General features: G+C 31.1%; 2 protein-coding genes across 2 annotated transcripts in view; one reads left to right on the forward strand and one right to left on the reverse strand.

The window, feature by feature from the left end:
* Window positions 1–16,749, forward strand: part of LOC129916581 (octopamine receptor beta-3R-like) — a 246,081-nt gene that overhangs the window by 96,923 nt on the left and 132,409 nt on the right. The window lies entirely within an intron of this gene.
* Window positions 15,584–16,348, reverse strand: LOC129916579 (protein hugin). Its single transcript, XM_055996601.1, has 3 exons — window positions 16,227–16,348; window positions 15,927–16,143; window positions 15,584–15,871 (listed from the first exon to the last, which is right to left on the reverse strand). Exons 1-3 carry the CDS (start codon window positions 16,284–16,286, stop codon window positions 15,702–15,704), a joined length of 447 nt encoding a protein of 148 aa, XP_055852576.1. The 5' UTR covers window positions 16,287–16,348; the 3' UTR covers window positions 15,584–15,701.

Below are 16,749 nucleotides of genomic sequence, written 5' to 3' on the forward strand. Positions count from 1 at the left end.
CGGATTATACCACTTTCGGGTAGCTGAGAATATAAGCTTTCATATGGCACCACTCCCCTGTCTCTAGATCAAAGCCTTCCAACGCCTATATCTCGGAATTTTGAAAAAAATGAAAAAAAATTTTTTGATGCCAAAAGGTAGCGGGGACTCTAACCTACATTTGGGTACAACTTCCATCCCTGTAGGTACACGCGTTCTCAAACCAGGAGAACTTAAAGGTAAAAAAAAAGTTAAGCCCGATTCTGAAAAAATAGGCATGATGTGGCGGTTTAACATGCAAAGCGATTTTTTAAAAATCTGACAATGTGCAAAGCGTAGGCCCATGACACAAGCTATCATTTGGCATCACTCCCAAAAATTGCTCTCAAGCGGCTTAGCTTCCAGGAGCGTTCAAAGATTCGGGGATTTTTCGAAAAAAAAAATTTACCCCAACTTTCAAACACGATTTTCTCGGAATTTTGAAAAAAATCGAAAAACCGGATTATACCACTTTCGGGTAGCTGAGAATATAAGCTTTCATATGGCACCACTCCCCTGTCTCTAGATCAAAGCCTTCCAACGCCTATATCTCGGAATTTTGAAAAAAATGAAAAAAAATTTTTTGATGCCAAAAGGTAGCGGGGACTCTAACCTACATTTGGGTACAACTTCCATCCCTGTAGGTACACGCGTTCTCAAACCAGGAGAACTTAAAGGTAAAAAAAAAGTTAAGCCCGATTCTGAAAAAATAGGCATGATGTGGCGGTTTAACATGCAAAGCGATTTTTTAAAAATCTGACAATGTGCAAAGCGTAGGCCCATGACACAAGCTATCATTTGGCATCACTCCCAAAAATTGCTCTCAAGCGGCTTAGCTTCCAGGAGCGTTCAAAGATTCGGGGATTTTTCGAAAAAAAAAATTTACCCCAACTTTCAAACACGATTTTCTCGGAATTTTGAAAAAAATCGAAAAACCGGATTATACCACTTTCGGGTAGCTGAGAATATAAGCTTTCATATGGCACCACTCCCCTGTCTCTAGATCAAAGCCTTCCAACGCCTATATCTCGGAATTTTGAAAAAAATGAAAAAAATTTTTTTGATGCCAAAAGGTAGCGGGGACTCTAACCTACATTTGGGTACAACTTCCATCCCTGTAGGTACACGCGTTCTCAAACCAGGAGAACTTAAAGGTAAAAAAAAAGTTAAGCCCGATTCTGAAAAAAAAGGCATGATGTGGCGGTTTAACATGGAAGGCGATTTTTTAAAAATCTGATAATGTGCAAAGCGTAGGCCCATGACACAAGCTATCATTTGGCACCACTCCCAAAAATTGCTCTCAAGCGGTTTAGCTTCCAGGAGCGTTCAAAGATTCGGGGATTTTTCGACAAAAAAATTTACCCCAACTTTCAAAAGCGATTTTCTCGGAATTTTGAAAAAAGTCGTAAAACCGGATTGTACCTGATTTTTTTTATGACTAAAAAAGAAATATTTTACTAAAAAAAATAGAAATATATTTACTATTAACCCTAGAAAGATAATCTACGTCTGTAAGACGTATGGCGTGTAAAGAACTGTTTTATCTAATTCAATTCAAATTTCTGGGTTTTTGTTAAATTGATTTCATTTATTATATCACTTCTTTAAAATAATCTAAGTAATGAGTTAAATAAATATGACAAAAAGTGTTAACATAAGACCAAAAATCTTTTTTAGAATCATACGTCTCTGAGACGTATATTATGATTATCTTTCTAGGGTTAAAAAAACCAAGAGAAAGATCACGAAAAATTATCTGTTTTATTTATAAAAATATCCATGTGTTAAAATAATTCCATTAATAACTAGAACCAAACATCTTGAGCTATGGTGTTTTATAAAAGTTTAAAATATCTTCATATTTCATTATACTTTCCAAATAAAAATCAATGTATCCTCTCACCCATCACAGCTCAGCTCAGCTCACTTTACTTTAGCTCACCCAACAGCTCAGCTCAACCATCAGCTCAGCTGACTTTCAGCTCAGCTCAAATGAGCTGAGCTATGGTACATAGCTCAAAAGTCAGCTAGCTCAAAATTTGAGCTGAGCTGTGAGCTGAGCTCAGCTCACTTTTGAGCTTTGTAGCAACTCTGCAAGTTCCATATTGCTACTACTAGTGCTGAAGCACACACAATTCTCATAAAATAACCATATCGCACATTTTATGCTCAATTCATTTAGTTTCGTTAAGCGTATACCGTACGTTCTGAACCGCACAACATGTGTAAATTTCACAGAATAAATTGAAAACTACATGGACGCAAGGAGGATGAAAGAATTAATTTATTGTTCACTTGATAAAAATGTAAAAAAACGATGTGTGGATTAATTAATTTAATAATAGAAATTAAAAATATCAAATGAAATTCATTTACATATACTGAATGAGAAGTATAACTTCAGTCGCGTGTACATGTGTACACACACTCTTTTTTTATAATAAAAATTGTATAGACTACTGAAATAATTTAGCCAAGTTAAGTCCTGGAACTATACTTACTAAATACGCTTAGCTTTTTGTGGCTCACAGTCACTACAAAAATTTTATAATTTTTAATTTTATAATTTTTAGTTTGATCTCCTTCGATTTTTTTCGAAAAATCTTTGTAGGTATCAGGATTAGGTGAATATAAACATTTCGATTTCTTTTCGAATATTTTCCGTTTTTTGACGTGATACCGTCTTATAAATCGATGAACCATGGCAGCCCCCACAAAAAAATGACGCCATTTTCTACAGTTCCAATCTCGCACTTTCGCAGTGTGGCAAAAATTTCAATTCAAAATTAAAAATAAACTGTTAGAGATACAAAAATCTTCTATAGCTTATTTAAAAGATAATAAACTAAAGATGAATACATTTGAAGGATGTTAACAAATTCCATCTTTAAATAGGGTAGATAGGGGTAAAACAAAATTGCAAAAAATTAGCAATGTAAAGAGTTGAATTTTTTTTTTAATCGATAGATAAATTCATTACAAGACTGACAATAATATTGAAAAAAATTCTAAAAAATTTCAAAACCAAGTTGTAAATGGTTTTCTAAAACTAAAACATGAAATAGACCTTTGACGAAGTACTGATTATAGGTAGGGGGCATTTTTTTGACTATTTGGAAAACTTCATTCGAAAGATAATAAAAAAATTTTAGGGTTCTCATACGGATTTTTTGAAAAACATCTACTTTTTTGGGGTATTTTTGGGTGAGTTTTTATTTTTTTTTTTAATTTTTCGTAGCATTCAAAAAATCTCAAACTTATAAAGCATGTACTCTATGACCGTGCGCATACATGTGCAAGAAATTGGTATTTTAATTAACCGAATAACGGGAAAAACAAGTTTTTTTTGTCCAAAGTTTTTATACCGTTTTTAACAGTTTTTTATTTTTATCTTTTTTTCTTCAACAGATAAATAAATTATTTAATTTATATTGTAGATAGGTAATAGACAGGACTATATCTGTGCAAAATTTCAATGAATTTTGTAAACACAATTTTGAGATAACGGTAAAATAAAGTTCTATTTTTAAACAGGCTATATCTTTTGAACTAGTGCAGAAAAAAATTGAGCATCCTGATGTAGCCCAGGGAAATTAGTAAATTAAATCGCATTTTTCGCGGGACAAAATTTTTTTCATGGAATGTGTTCGGGTGGTTGTCCTTATCATAAAAGTCAATTTGTTGGGATAATTGGAGGTTGGGAACAGCCGCCATCTTGGAAAAGAGATTGGTATCGTTTTTATTGAATAGCTCCATTATTATTCATTTTAACAAAAACTGACAAAGGTAAGACTTATTAACAATAAAATTATCTAAAAAATCATATACAAAACAATTCCGTGAGTTGATTAAATAAAAATTTATAGTTGGTCAAAGTGCGTGTTTGTATCGCAAGGTTGGGGCAAAATGACATTTGTTCATATATCTGACGAACTTATGATTTGTTTGGATAATTCTGCAAAAATGAATTATAGTATTTATAATTATCTATAAAATGAGACCACAATCGTTATTGTGACCATCATATTGTAGAAGTAATCTAACTCCGAAACTCTCCATGTACTAGGCAAAAGTGAGAAAAAAGCTAGTTTTTTGCTAGTAGGCCGAGCAAAATTTTGGGAGTAGAGGTACAACCAAAATATAAGTACGCAGTTTTGCAGCCATACGCGTCTTAATATCGATTTCAAATGTCTGACAACTCTAATTTTTTGCTTTATGCGGTTTTCGGGGGGTTAAATAACTTAAGTTTTCCACTTAATGTGAATGGGCTAAATTTATACTTTTTGAAATTATAAATATACAAGCTCGTGCTTTATTATTTTTCCTAAATCTAGACACCCCAATCTTGAGGATGTGACCAATAGAACTCAAGATATAAGCGGTTGATGCGATTATGTTTTAGAGGTTTTTTTGTTTAGATTTTGTTTGTTTATTTGAATTGAAAAGCGTGATATGGTTAGTTAAAAAAGCTTATATCGTGAGTTCTATTAACCCGATCGCAGAGATTGAGGTGTCCAGATTTAGGAAAAATGATAGAGAATCAGCTTAAATATTTATAATCGGAAATAGTATAAATTTAGCCCATTCACATTAAGTGGAAAACTTAAGTTATTTAACCCCCCGAAAACCGCATAAAGCAAAAAATTAGAGTTGTCAGACATTTGAAATCGATATTAAGACGCGTATGGCTGCAAAACTGCGTACTTATATTTTGGTTGTACCTCTACTCCCAAAATTTGCTCGGCCTACTAGCAAAAAACTAGCTTTTTTCTCACTCTCTACTCCCAAAATTTTGCTCGGCCTACTAGCAAAAAACTAGCTTTTTTCTCACTTTTGCCTAGTACATGGAGAGTTTCGGAGTTAGATTACTTCTACAATATGATGGTCACAATAACGATTGTGGTCTCATTTTATAGATAATTATAAATACTATAATTCATTTTTGCAGAATTATCCAAACAAATCATAAGTTCGTCAGATATATGAACAAATGTCATTTTGCCCCAACCTTGCGATACAAACACGCACTTTGACCAACTATAAATTTTTATTTAATCAACTCACGGAATTGTTTTGTATATGATTTTTTAGATAATTTTATTGTTAATAAGTCTTACCTTTGTCAGTTTTTGTTAAAATGAATAATAATGGAGCTATTCAATAAAAACGATACCAATCTCTTTTCCAAGATGGCGGCTGTTCCCAACCTCCAATTATCCCAACAAATTGACTTTTATGATAAGGACAACCACCCGAACACATTCCATGAAAAAAATTTTGTCCCGCGAAAAATGCGATTTCATGCCCATATTTTGACTAATTTTCCTGAGCTAATGATATTACCTTTTATTTGATATATCACACATAACTATACATTCACTAGAAGCTACACTTACGAAATACCTCAAAACACCTGTCGAGATCTGTTGATCATTAACAGCCACCAGTGTCGTGGGAAGTACCGTAATCTCAATTTCGAATATCGACATGGTTGGCTTTAAAAAATTCTAACTTTTTTTCTAGGCATCCTAGAAATAAGATTGAAACTTCATATGAAAGGTGAAATTATAAGCTTTTACATGATATACAATTTTTTATAGGTTTTCTAAAAAAAATTGATTCAATAGCGTGAGAAGATAAAATTATATGTTTGTTTTTGTTTTTTTTTTTATGAAAATTGATCGAGTTCAAATATTCTAGCTCTTTTTGTAGATGTCTAATAGACATGATTGATATATATATATTTTGAGCTGAGGCAATAAGCTTTCAGGTGGTATAAAATTTATTATAGGTTGTTATATCAAAAAAAACGAAGTGATTTTTTCTTTTTTTTTCATAAGAAATGATTGTTTTTAATAAATTATTTTAATACTTTTTGCGCATTTTAAAAATTAAAAAATGGTTTTATTCTTTAGAAGAAAAAATTGGCTTTTTAATGGTCTAATTTTTTTTTGTAAGCTTTTAAAAAAAAAAATTCATGTAATGAGAAAAGAAAAAAGGTAATTTTTTTTAGCTTTTTCTTGTAAATTATAATTGTTTGAAATAAATAAACGCTTCAATTGACTCATTTTAAACAAAAGCACACAACCTGTTTTCTTACGACGTTATCACGTAAAATTATCGTCCGTAAACCGACTTTACAGACAACCTCTTTTTTTTAAATTTTGAATTATTTTTGTATTATTCACTACGACTTCATACTAACTATAAAAGACGGAAAGCTAGCTGCAAATTTTCAACCACACTCGGTGGTTTTTAATATGTTTTAATTGAAATGAGTAGGTACATGAAAGAAAGAGTAAACCAGAATCTGTCAAAAAACCAAAGCGAAAGACAAAAAGTTGTTAGAAATCTCTATAATTTTCAATGGGTTTTAATTGTGTTTGGTATGGTGATTGCCTTACTATACTTTCAAAATCTGTTTAATACCTAACTCAAAGTAGAATTATATTTTAACAAAGTGTTGCATTGTACAAACATGGTAAAAACAAATAGAATCTATTTTAAATTCAGCAGATTTCTGCATGGGTTCTTACTCTCTCATCATGAACTTGTTAATTTCTGGCATCTAAACAACCATCTCCTGTAGAATATCTATGCCAAAAGAAAAAGAATCCTTTAAAATTTAGTTAAACAATCTTTTATTTTTGTTTAATATTTTAATTTCAATAAAATTGCACATAGAATTAATGAGAAATAATTTCATTCCTACAAAATACACTTAATTTTTTTTTAAGAAAATTTTTAATGAAATGAAATTTTGATTGATTTTGTTATATTTATAAAAATAATTTTAAAAAAATTGAAAATCTTCAATCGGTTTTTTCAAAAAGCAAAAATTTGTATATAATTTTGTTCAAACATTAAACAAAAAAAATACAATTTTGTCATTCTTAATGAATATTTATCAAACCTTAAAAATTAAATTTCAGAAAAATCATAAATTAATTTTTAAAATATAGATTTTTCGAAAAAAATGAAATAAAAATCCAAAAATTAATTAGTTTTGTCAAAAAAAGACATATTACCTCGAACAACGGGAAACATTTATTATTATACGAAAAATTAAATAAATAAATGCGAATACTTTAATTTTAAACAACAGCTAACTTTTTCTCCTAGATTGTTTAAAGATTGTAAAAAAAACTTTTTTTTTTTTGAAAAATATATGTATTTTTTGAAATGTTTTTTTTTTTTTTGTGGGTCAAATAATGTTTTTTTTAAGCATTTCATCCTTATTTATTTTGATGTTTTAAAATTGTACATACCTATTTAGAAAAATATATTTTTTATAATTCATCAATGTTAATCGTTGTTTTGAAATTAATCTTTTTTTTTAATATTATAAATAAATTTGTCCGAATTATTGTACAAAAATGAGATCTCTAAACATAAATTATATTCTTAGTAAGAGTACCAGAGACAACCTATAGATTATAAGAATTTTGTTCCTTATACAAAATATCTTGTTATTTAGTTTTTAAGTAAGAAGGTTTCGAATAAATATCGTCTAAAAAATTCAAAGACTTTGTTTTTTTCTTTGGATATAACTTTCTTAAAAATAATATCGCATCGGCCAGAGTTACTGAAGGTCAGCAAACGGATAACCATTTTCAACAGAAACATCCTGTAAAACTCACTATTAATTGTTTTGCCTTTTTTAAGGTAGTTAATTGAAAATGCTAATAATGTTTTCTTTCAAATATAAGTACGTTGTTGCATTTTTGCTGCTACCCAATTCAAATGACTGCTGATTTGATTCCGGAGTAAAGTGATAAATCTATGTTTCACTCTCCATTCTATCACATACCGATAGAAAAATTAATTTTTTAATTATAAAACAGAAAAACTTCAAATACACTGAACCAAATCCTTACGTCAAAACAACGAAAAAATTTGTTGAGCCAACGAAAATTTAATTAATTTTCAGCCGATGAAAAATTTAATTGGCTCAACGAAATGGCTTTCATACGTTAATGAAGAACTTCATCAATCAACGAAAACTATAGTATTTTAATGAAATTTTTCATAAAATTTTTTGATCAAGAATTAATGAATTTTTATACATCATTTTACGAAATTTTTTCATCGATTAACATAAAATTTAACTAAGCACGGTGATATTTTTCGTTAGTCAATGTATTTTTTGATTAATTTATGAAAGGAACTTTCGTTAGCTAACGTATTTTTCGTAAATTTTATGAATATTTTAATTAAATTACGAAAAAATATGCTTTAGCTTACGAAACCTTTCGTTGTATTAATTTTTTTTTTTAGTAGATTATACTTGCATTCTTTTCGTAGAATTACGAATTTTTTCGTTAACCTACGAAATTTTTCATTAATTTCATATAAAAAAAACCTGAAATTCAGAAAATCCGCTGAAAATTTTTAACCATAAAAAAACATATTTTGAATTTTTTAATAAATTGGCGTTTCGTCCCGCAAATATTTTTGAAGTTATACTTCTTATGGGAGGGTGGGTATGAAAATTTACTTTTTGACAAGAATGTCAAAGGGATTATGACGCGATCACCCTGGGTAGCAGGGCTGTCGTTTCACCTTTAGAGTACGCAGTACTTTAGTATTTAAAAATGCAGTACGCCACAGTACGGCAAACATAAAACACACAACACGTAGCAAGTTACATGTTTCATGTGGCAAGTTGCATGTGGCAAGTTGTATGTGGCAAGTTGCATGTGGCAAGTTGCATGTGGCAAGTTGTATGTGGCAAGTTGCGTGTGGCAAGTTGCCAGGGTTGCAAAAAGCTAACATTTCAGCTCAGCTCACAGCTCAGCTCAAATTTGAGCTAGGTACCATAGCTTAGCTCATTTGAGCTGAGCTGAAAGTGAGCTGAGCTGAAAGTGAGCGCCCCAACTTCCAACGCCTATATCTCGGAATTTTGAAAAAAAATGAAAAAAAAATGTTTGATGCCAAAAGGTAGCGGGGACTCTAACCTACATTTGGGTACAACTTCCATCCCTGTAGGTACACGCGTTCTCAAACCAGGAGAACTTAAAGGTAAAAAAAAAGTTAAGCCCGATTCTGAAAAAATAGGCATGATGTGGCGGTTTAACATGCAAAGCGATTTTTTAAAAATCTGACAATGTGCAAAGCGTAGGCCCATGACACAAGCTATCATTTGGCATCACTCCCAAAAATTGCTCTCAAGCGGCTTAGCTTCCAGGAGCGTTCAAAGATTCGGGGATTTTTCGAAAAAAAAAATTTACCCCAACTTTCAAACACGATTTTCTCGGAATTTTGAAAAAAATCGAAAAACCGGATTATACCACTTTCGGGTAGCTGAGAATATAAGCTTTCATATGGCACCACTTCCCTGTCTCTAGATCAAAGCCTTCCAACGCCTATATCTCGGAATTTTGAAAAAAATGAAAAAAAATTTTTTGATGCCAAAAGGTAGCGGGGACTCTAACCTACATTTGGGTACAACTTCCATCCCTGTAGGTACACGCGTTCTCAAACCAGGAGAACTTAAAGGTAAAAAAAAAGTTAAGCCCGATTCTGAAAAAATAGGCATGATGTGGCGGTTTAACATGCAAAGCGATTTTTTAAAAATCTGACAATGTGCAAAGCGTAGGCCCATGACACAAGCTATCATTTGGCATCACTCCCAAAAATTGCTCTCAAGCGGCTTAGCTTCCAGGAGCGTTCAAAGATTCGGGGATTTTTCGAAAAAAAAAATTTACCCCAACTTTCAAACACGATTTTCTCGGAATTTTGAAAAAAATCGAAAAACCGGATTATACCACTTTCGGGTAGCTGAGAATATAAGCTTTCATATGGCACCACTCCCCTGTCTCTAGATCAAAGCCTTCCAACGCCTATATCTCGGAATTTTGAAAAAAATGAAAAAAATTTTTTTGATGCCAAAAGGTAGCGGGGACTCTAACCTACATTTGGGTACAACTTCCATCCCTGTAGGTACACGCGTTCTCAAACCAGGAGAACTTAAAGGTAAAAAAAAAGTTAAGCCCGATTCTGAAAAAAAAGGCATGATGTGGCGGTTTAACATGGAAGGCGATTTTTTAAAAATCTGATAATGTGCAAAGCGTAGGCCCATGACACAAGCTATCATTTGGCACCACTCCCAAAAATTGCTCTCAAGCGGTTTAGCTTCCAGGAGCGTTCAAAGATTCGGGGATTTTTCGACAAAAAAATTTACCCCAACTTTCAAACGCGATTTTCTCGGAATTTTGAAAAAAGTCGTAAAACCGGATTGTACCTGATTTTTTTTATGACTAAAAAAGAAATATTTTACTAAAAAAAATAGAAATATATTTACTATTAACCCTAGAAAGATAATCTACGTCTGTAAGACGTATGGCGTGTAAAGAACTGTTTTATCTAATTCAATTCAAATTTCTGGGTTTTTGTTAAATTGATTTCATTTATTATATCACTTCTTTAAAATAATCTAAGTAATGAGTTAAATAAATATGACAAAAAGTGTTAACATAAGACCAAAAATCTTTTTTAGAATCATACGTCTCTGAGACGTATATTATGATTATCTTTCTAGGGTTAAAAAAACCAAGAGAAAGATCACGAAAAATTATCTGTTTTATTTATAAAAATATCCATGTGTTAAAATAATTCCATTAATAACTAGAACCAAACATCTTGAGCTATGGTGTTTTATAAAAGTTTAAAATATCTTCATATTTCATTATACTTTCCAAATAAAAATCAATGTATCCTCTCACCCATCACAGCTCAGCTCAGCTCACTTTACTTTAGCTCACCCAACAGCTCAGCTCAACCATCAGCTCAGCTGACTTTCAGCTCAGCTCAAATGAGCTGAGCTATGGTACATAGCTCAAAAGTCAGCTAGCTCAAAATTTGAGCTGAGCTGTGAGCTGAGCTCAGCTCACTTTTGAGCTTTGTAGCAACTCTGCAAGTTCCATATTGCTACTACTAGTGCTGAAGCACACACAATTCTCATAAAATAACCATATCGCACATTTTATGCTCAATTCATTTAGTTTCGTTAAGCGTATACCGTACGTTCTGAACCGCACAACATGTGTAAATTTCACAGAATAAATTGAAAACTACATGGACGCAAGGAGGATGAAAGAATTAATTTATTGTTCACTTGATAAAAATGTAAAAAAACGATGTGTGGATTAATTAATTTAATAATAGAAATTAAAAATATCAAATGAAATTCATTTACATATACTGAATGAGAAGTATAACTTCAGTCGCGTGTACATGTGTACACACACTCTTTTTTTATATTCAGCTCAACTTAAATAGATTTTTAAACAAAAACCTAATGTGAACTATATCCAGCAAGATTAAATTTTTAATCATTAAAACAGAAATGCACCCAAGTCAACGTTTTTTTTTGTAAGGCAACCATTTTTTTTCGTTAACTGATGTATTTTTTCAAAAGCCGATGTAATATTTCATTAGTATATGAAGAATTTTCATAAGTTTATGAAGATTTTCGTTAGTTAATGTTGAATTTCATAAGTTAATGAATTTTTTCGTTACTTAATTAAAACTTTGATAAAGTAAGGAAAAATTCTTATTTTTATTCTTTAAAATGAGTATGAAATTTTTCGTTAATTGATAAATCTTTTCATTAAATTGGATTTTTTGGCACTAAAAAGGGAGAAAAGTGTATGAAACGTTTTCATTAATTGATGAAGGTTTTCATATTACGAAAAATTACATATTTTCGTTGAGCCAACGAAAGTTTCGTTGGGCCAACGAAAATGTAGTGCATTAAACGATTTTCGTAATTTTACGAAATTTATTATTTTCAGTGTAGCTTTTCGTGTTACCGACAAGTTACTGGTTCTATTGTCTATGCCATTTCACTTGCTCGTTTAGCAAAAAAATTTTTTTGGATTTTTAACTACTCCTTCTACTCCTTCGTCTTCGGTGTACGAACATTTTAAAAATTTCTACACTTAAACACATGCAGTTTATAATTGGCATGCAATTTTGACAGGTGTTTTATGAAATTTTCCAGCAATTTACTTTATATTTAAAAACCTAAAATATCCTTAAAAATATTAAAAAAAACACTTTTTATACTCCATGAAATACTTTATTCTCCATTCATCAAGTTTAAACTGTCAAATTTGATTTCAATAAAGTTACCATTTTTCAAAAAGGGGTCAAATAACTTCAAATGATTAATGTTGAAGTCACTTGACTTTACTCCAACTCTTTAAATAAAATGTATAAGTAGTTCTTCAAAAATTTTCCAATATACACAAATTTTTTTTTATCGTTGAAAAACTTCAAGAACTGCCTTAAGCTATGTATAAATAAAAAACTTGATTCGGATTAAAGTTAATATCAAAGGTCAATTGACATTGTCCATCAAAAGAAAAGGTAGAAAAAAAAAAATATCATTTCACACCTCCACAATAGAATTTCAACCCTCAACCCTAACCTTTACCTATTTGAACTTTTTTTTCCATATCCTTACAAATCCTTCTTAATATTTACTGTCCATACACGAGTCACAGAATTGTATCTTTAAGGCAAGGCAACACTAGGTTTAGGTTAAATATGAATGACACGTGTATTGGAAAAAAAATTTTTTCTTAATTAATATGTATTTTGTATATTTGTATGCGAAATAGGACTCCAACTCTAATAAATCACATTTAATTAAGAAATTAAGATAAGAAAAAGACACAAATAGAATTCGAAACTTTTTCTAATCAATAAAGTAGGTACACCCATTAACACCATAGCCGTATTTAGGGGGGGGGGGGGTTTTGGGGGTTTAACCCCCCCGAAATTTTTTTTTCAGAAAATCAAAAGATATAGTATAAAAAAATACCTATAAGTCTAATATTTGCAGTACTAAATGGTTTGTTTTTGTATTTTAGTAATTTAATTACCTATCTGAAAATCTCGGGTTGGGGTCAAAATTCTGCTTTCAAAATTCTGCTTTACAAAATTCTGCTTTCAAAATTCTGCTTTTCATAATTCTGTTTTTCAAAATTCTGCAAAAAATTAAAAAAGGGTTTGGAAAATGTTAAAAAGCGCGCGCTTTTTAACATTTTCCAAACCGTTCTTTATTTTTTTGCAGACTTCTGTAAAATCATCTTCTTGAAAAATTATCTGCTTATTTGATTACTTACCTACATAATTTGTTATTCTTTGAATGTATATTAATTTTCTTTTTATAAATAAATAAATTTGAAAAAATTAAGAACAGGTTTTTAATACTAAACATTTCCGAAAATAATTCAAAATTTTTTAAAAGGAATATTTTGTATCAAACAACCGATGGGTTCCAATAAGTTATAGATTTTATTTGAAAAATATTTGCGACACTCAAATAAAAAAATTTGGGAAAGTACCAATGTTGAATTACATTGTTTTTCTTTAGTCAGCGCATATGCTATAAAAAAAAACAGAGAGTACCTATGGAAAATTTTTCGTTATATTTTTAGCTTTCTATTTATCAAATTGTTTCAAATTAGAAAATTAGCTCATGCCAAACAACTTGAATTAAAATTTTTAATTTTAAGTATTCCCGATTTAATTTAGAACTAAATTGATATAATAGAATATTTCAATTTTTTGCTACAAAATTTTAGTGGGAGAAAAATTTAATTTTTCAATGTTTTTATACACTTAGGAGCAAAAAAATGGAATCAAATTTTGCGTTCTGTAAAAACGATATTTGGTCGTGAAGTAATCGACATACATGAATGTTAATGGTACCATTGAAAAGCTTGAAACAAAAGCTTTAATTCAATGCTAAGAACTCAAAAATCCGTTCGTTGGTTCCATCCATCCAACATATATGAATTATGTAAGGAAAAAAAAAAAACTGAAATTAAAACACAAATTATCTGGAAAATTTAACATTTAAAAAAAATTAAGTGCAATTCATTGACAGACAACGCTAATACTATCGTTGAAAAAAAAAGACTGTAATTGAAACAGAGTATCTGGAAAATTTAACATTAAAACAAAATGAAGTGCAATTTATTGACAGATAGCGGTAACACTATCGTATGCATTGTTATGTTTTTACCAACAATTCAAAGTAAAAAATACAAGCTTTAAAATGAGACCATGAGACTTTGAATAAAAATATTTTATCCATGGCAATTTTTGTTTTAATATAATATAATTTATTTGATTCCGTTTTTTTGCTCCTAAGTGTATATAAAATTGTGCGAAATAATTTTTTGTATAAAGCCTAATAATGGTTCAAATTTATTTCTTCAAAAAAATTTTCTTGCTCGCTAACGCTCGCAATTTATATCAAACAACTTATCACTCCTTGTACCAATTTAAACTAGAGATGCCGCCGAATATTCGGCCATTTTATATTCGTTACATTCTTAAATTCTTCTACGGTAAGCAGAGCTATTTTAAACTTTTAACTATGAAATTCTCTCCTAAAAAATACTTAAAAAGGATATTGACAAGTTTTTCGCTCTGACACAGTTCTAATGACCATTTTCTTTAGCGGAATTAAGAATCGACTGCAGTTACATCTAAGGCGTGTTTTTTCTACAACTCAGTAGCTACTCATTTTTTTATTTTATTCGAAAAACAATAAAAACAAATACTTACTTGTGTAATTTTTATTATTGTTTTGCGAATAAAATCAAAAATGAGTAGCAACTGAGTAATAGAAAAAACACACCTATAGTTGATAAAAAAGTTTTGTGAATCTTAAAAAAAAAAATGTGTTCGGTCTGAGGTAACCCCCCCCCCCGAAATGAAATCCTAGCTACGGCTATGATTAACACCACCACAAAACAAGGTTAGAAACTTTTAACACACCTTCAGAAAAAATTGAAAAAAAAATTCTATCGCATTATTCATGACAAGTAGTACAATGGTTTATGACTAAAATCAATTTTCAAAGTAATCTCTTTCAAAGCTCGTAACACAACAACGAAAAAAAAAAATTGACAAAAAAGGACATTTTTTTTTATTCATTTTCTGTTGTTAAACTTGCTGACTGATTGAGTCCTGTGATGATGATGGGTTTACTTTTGTTGCTTCTGGTTGGTACTACCTACTTCATCAAAACCGCGCGTCACAAATCCTTTTGTAAATATTAAAACACTCCAAAGCTGCTAGATGGTGTTGGTGGGCTTGGATGGTGGTCGTAGAGCATGTGTCAACTCCAGCTTAAGCTCTTCCACCAACCATAACCTTTACAAAAAAAGCTACAATGGTAGTAGTATAGCATCCCCCTGATCAGGTATTATTATGCTGAGGATTTTTACCATAAGCCGACGACTCTACGACGACGGCAGTCATTGGTGCGGTGGCCTTAACACACAATGAATTTTCAATCAATAAAAGTCACATGCAGCAACTCTGGACATTGAGTGAATCCCTAAAAAGCCCTTGAGGCAACACAAAACTATACCAACTATAGTACCTCGACGACAACCGGACAACAACGCACCAACAACAAGCAATGATGAACAACATAAAATGGAAAGATAAATCGCATGTGATGATGATGAAAGGACACACAGGACAACACACAACAGAAAACAAAAAAAAAAGGATACAAATTACATGAACTGCTATGAATATTGAAAAGAAAAACCCTCGAGTCCCGCATCGGTTGGTTGCTTTAATGCATTTAAAAGTTTTTTTTATCTTTATACAGCTAACACATTATTGAGTTGTTAATAAAAGTTTAAAAATTAATTGTTATCACACAGGCATGTCCGTTTGCCAAGTCTTGGTTTGAAGGGGACGTTCTTCTTGTTGATTCTGCCTGAGCCAAAAGGTAGTCGCATTCGTTCGTCATCGCTGTCAAAGTCGATGGTTCTGCCAAGTCGGGGGGTTTTCATTCGAAGGGGTTTAGCTTGAACTAAAGGGAAAGTTGAACTTATTTTCTTGATCTCAAGACTTGGTTTTTTACTTACGTTGACACATTTTCTGCAAAAACATCAGCAATGGCTGTGGAATGCCTTCAACTTCGAGCTCTAATGGATGCATTCCTGAGTTATCATCGAAGATGTCATTTCCATCTTTCAAGTCGTTGAGGTCCCTTCTCAATCGTCTTTGCCTGTTGTCGTAGTCGGTGGAGGTTTCTGCCTGTTGGTTTTCATGTTTTTCCATAGATGGACTAGATCCTGAAACCTTTTTTATCACACAAATAATAATTTTATTATATTTTACCAAGAAATAGTCTCAAGTCCGTTGAAGATTGTTAACTTTCTTACCTCTGAATGACTGGAACTAGCTAAACAAGTCAACAACAAAAGCACAAAAGGGAAAAACATCTTAACTATTTATTATTATTTTGTTTGTTAAGGAAGTCGTTAGTATTATACTTTGGAATCGATTGGAGTGATACTGAATTGTAAAGGCAAATGATTTGATTTTTATACAAAATTGTTCGACCATCACCTGCTGTGAGAGGTGATCCTTCAATATTCAACTAACAATGATGATGTTACAGTGGACAACACAAACAGCATGGCACCATCAATCCTCATTAAACCTAAAGATATATCCAGCTTGTTTTTCATTCTAGGCCCTTTCCATTGTCCAGTAGTTGTTAAAAATAAATAAATATACGAGTGATAAAGAAGACTTGGTCGTATATTATTGCTGTAAGAATAAATAGAAAGTTTTGAACTCATGTTCAAATGCTTTTATAGAAGAAAGGGTGTTCTTGAAAATCTACTTTTATACCCTTTTTATGATATTTCTTGAATTTTTTGATAAAATAAGCACATTTTT

The sequence above is a fragment of the Episyrphus balteatus genome, chromosome 3, assembly GCF_945859705.1.
Source record: "Episyrphus balteatus chromosome 3, idEpiBalt1.1, whole genome shotgun sequence".
Taxonomy (NCBI): domain Eukaryota; kingdom Metazoa; phylum Arthropoda; class Insecta; order Diptera; family Syrphidae; genus Episyrphus; species Episyrphus balteatus.

Bases quoted from the DNA above. Each gene is read 5' to 3' on its own strand.
- LOC129916579 (XM_055996601.1), bottom strand. From the start codon at position 16,286: ATGTTTTTCCCTTTTGTGCTTTTGTTGTTGACTTGTTTAGCTAGTTCC. The intron at 16,144-16,226 runs GTAAGAAAGTTA...GTGATAAAAAAG, and splicing joins CTAGTTCCAGTCATTCAGAG to GTTTCAGGATCTAGTCCATC. The intron at 15,872-15,926 runs GTAAGTAAAAAA...CTTTCCCTTTAG, and splicing joins TTTGCAGAAAATGTGTCAAC to TTCAAGCTAAACCCCTTCGA.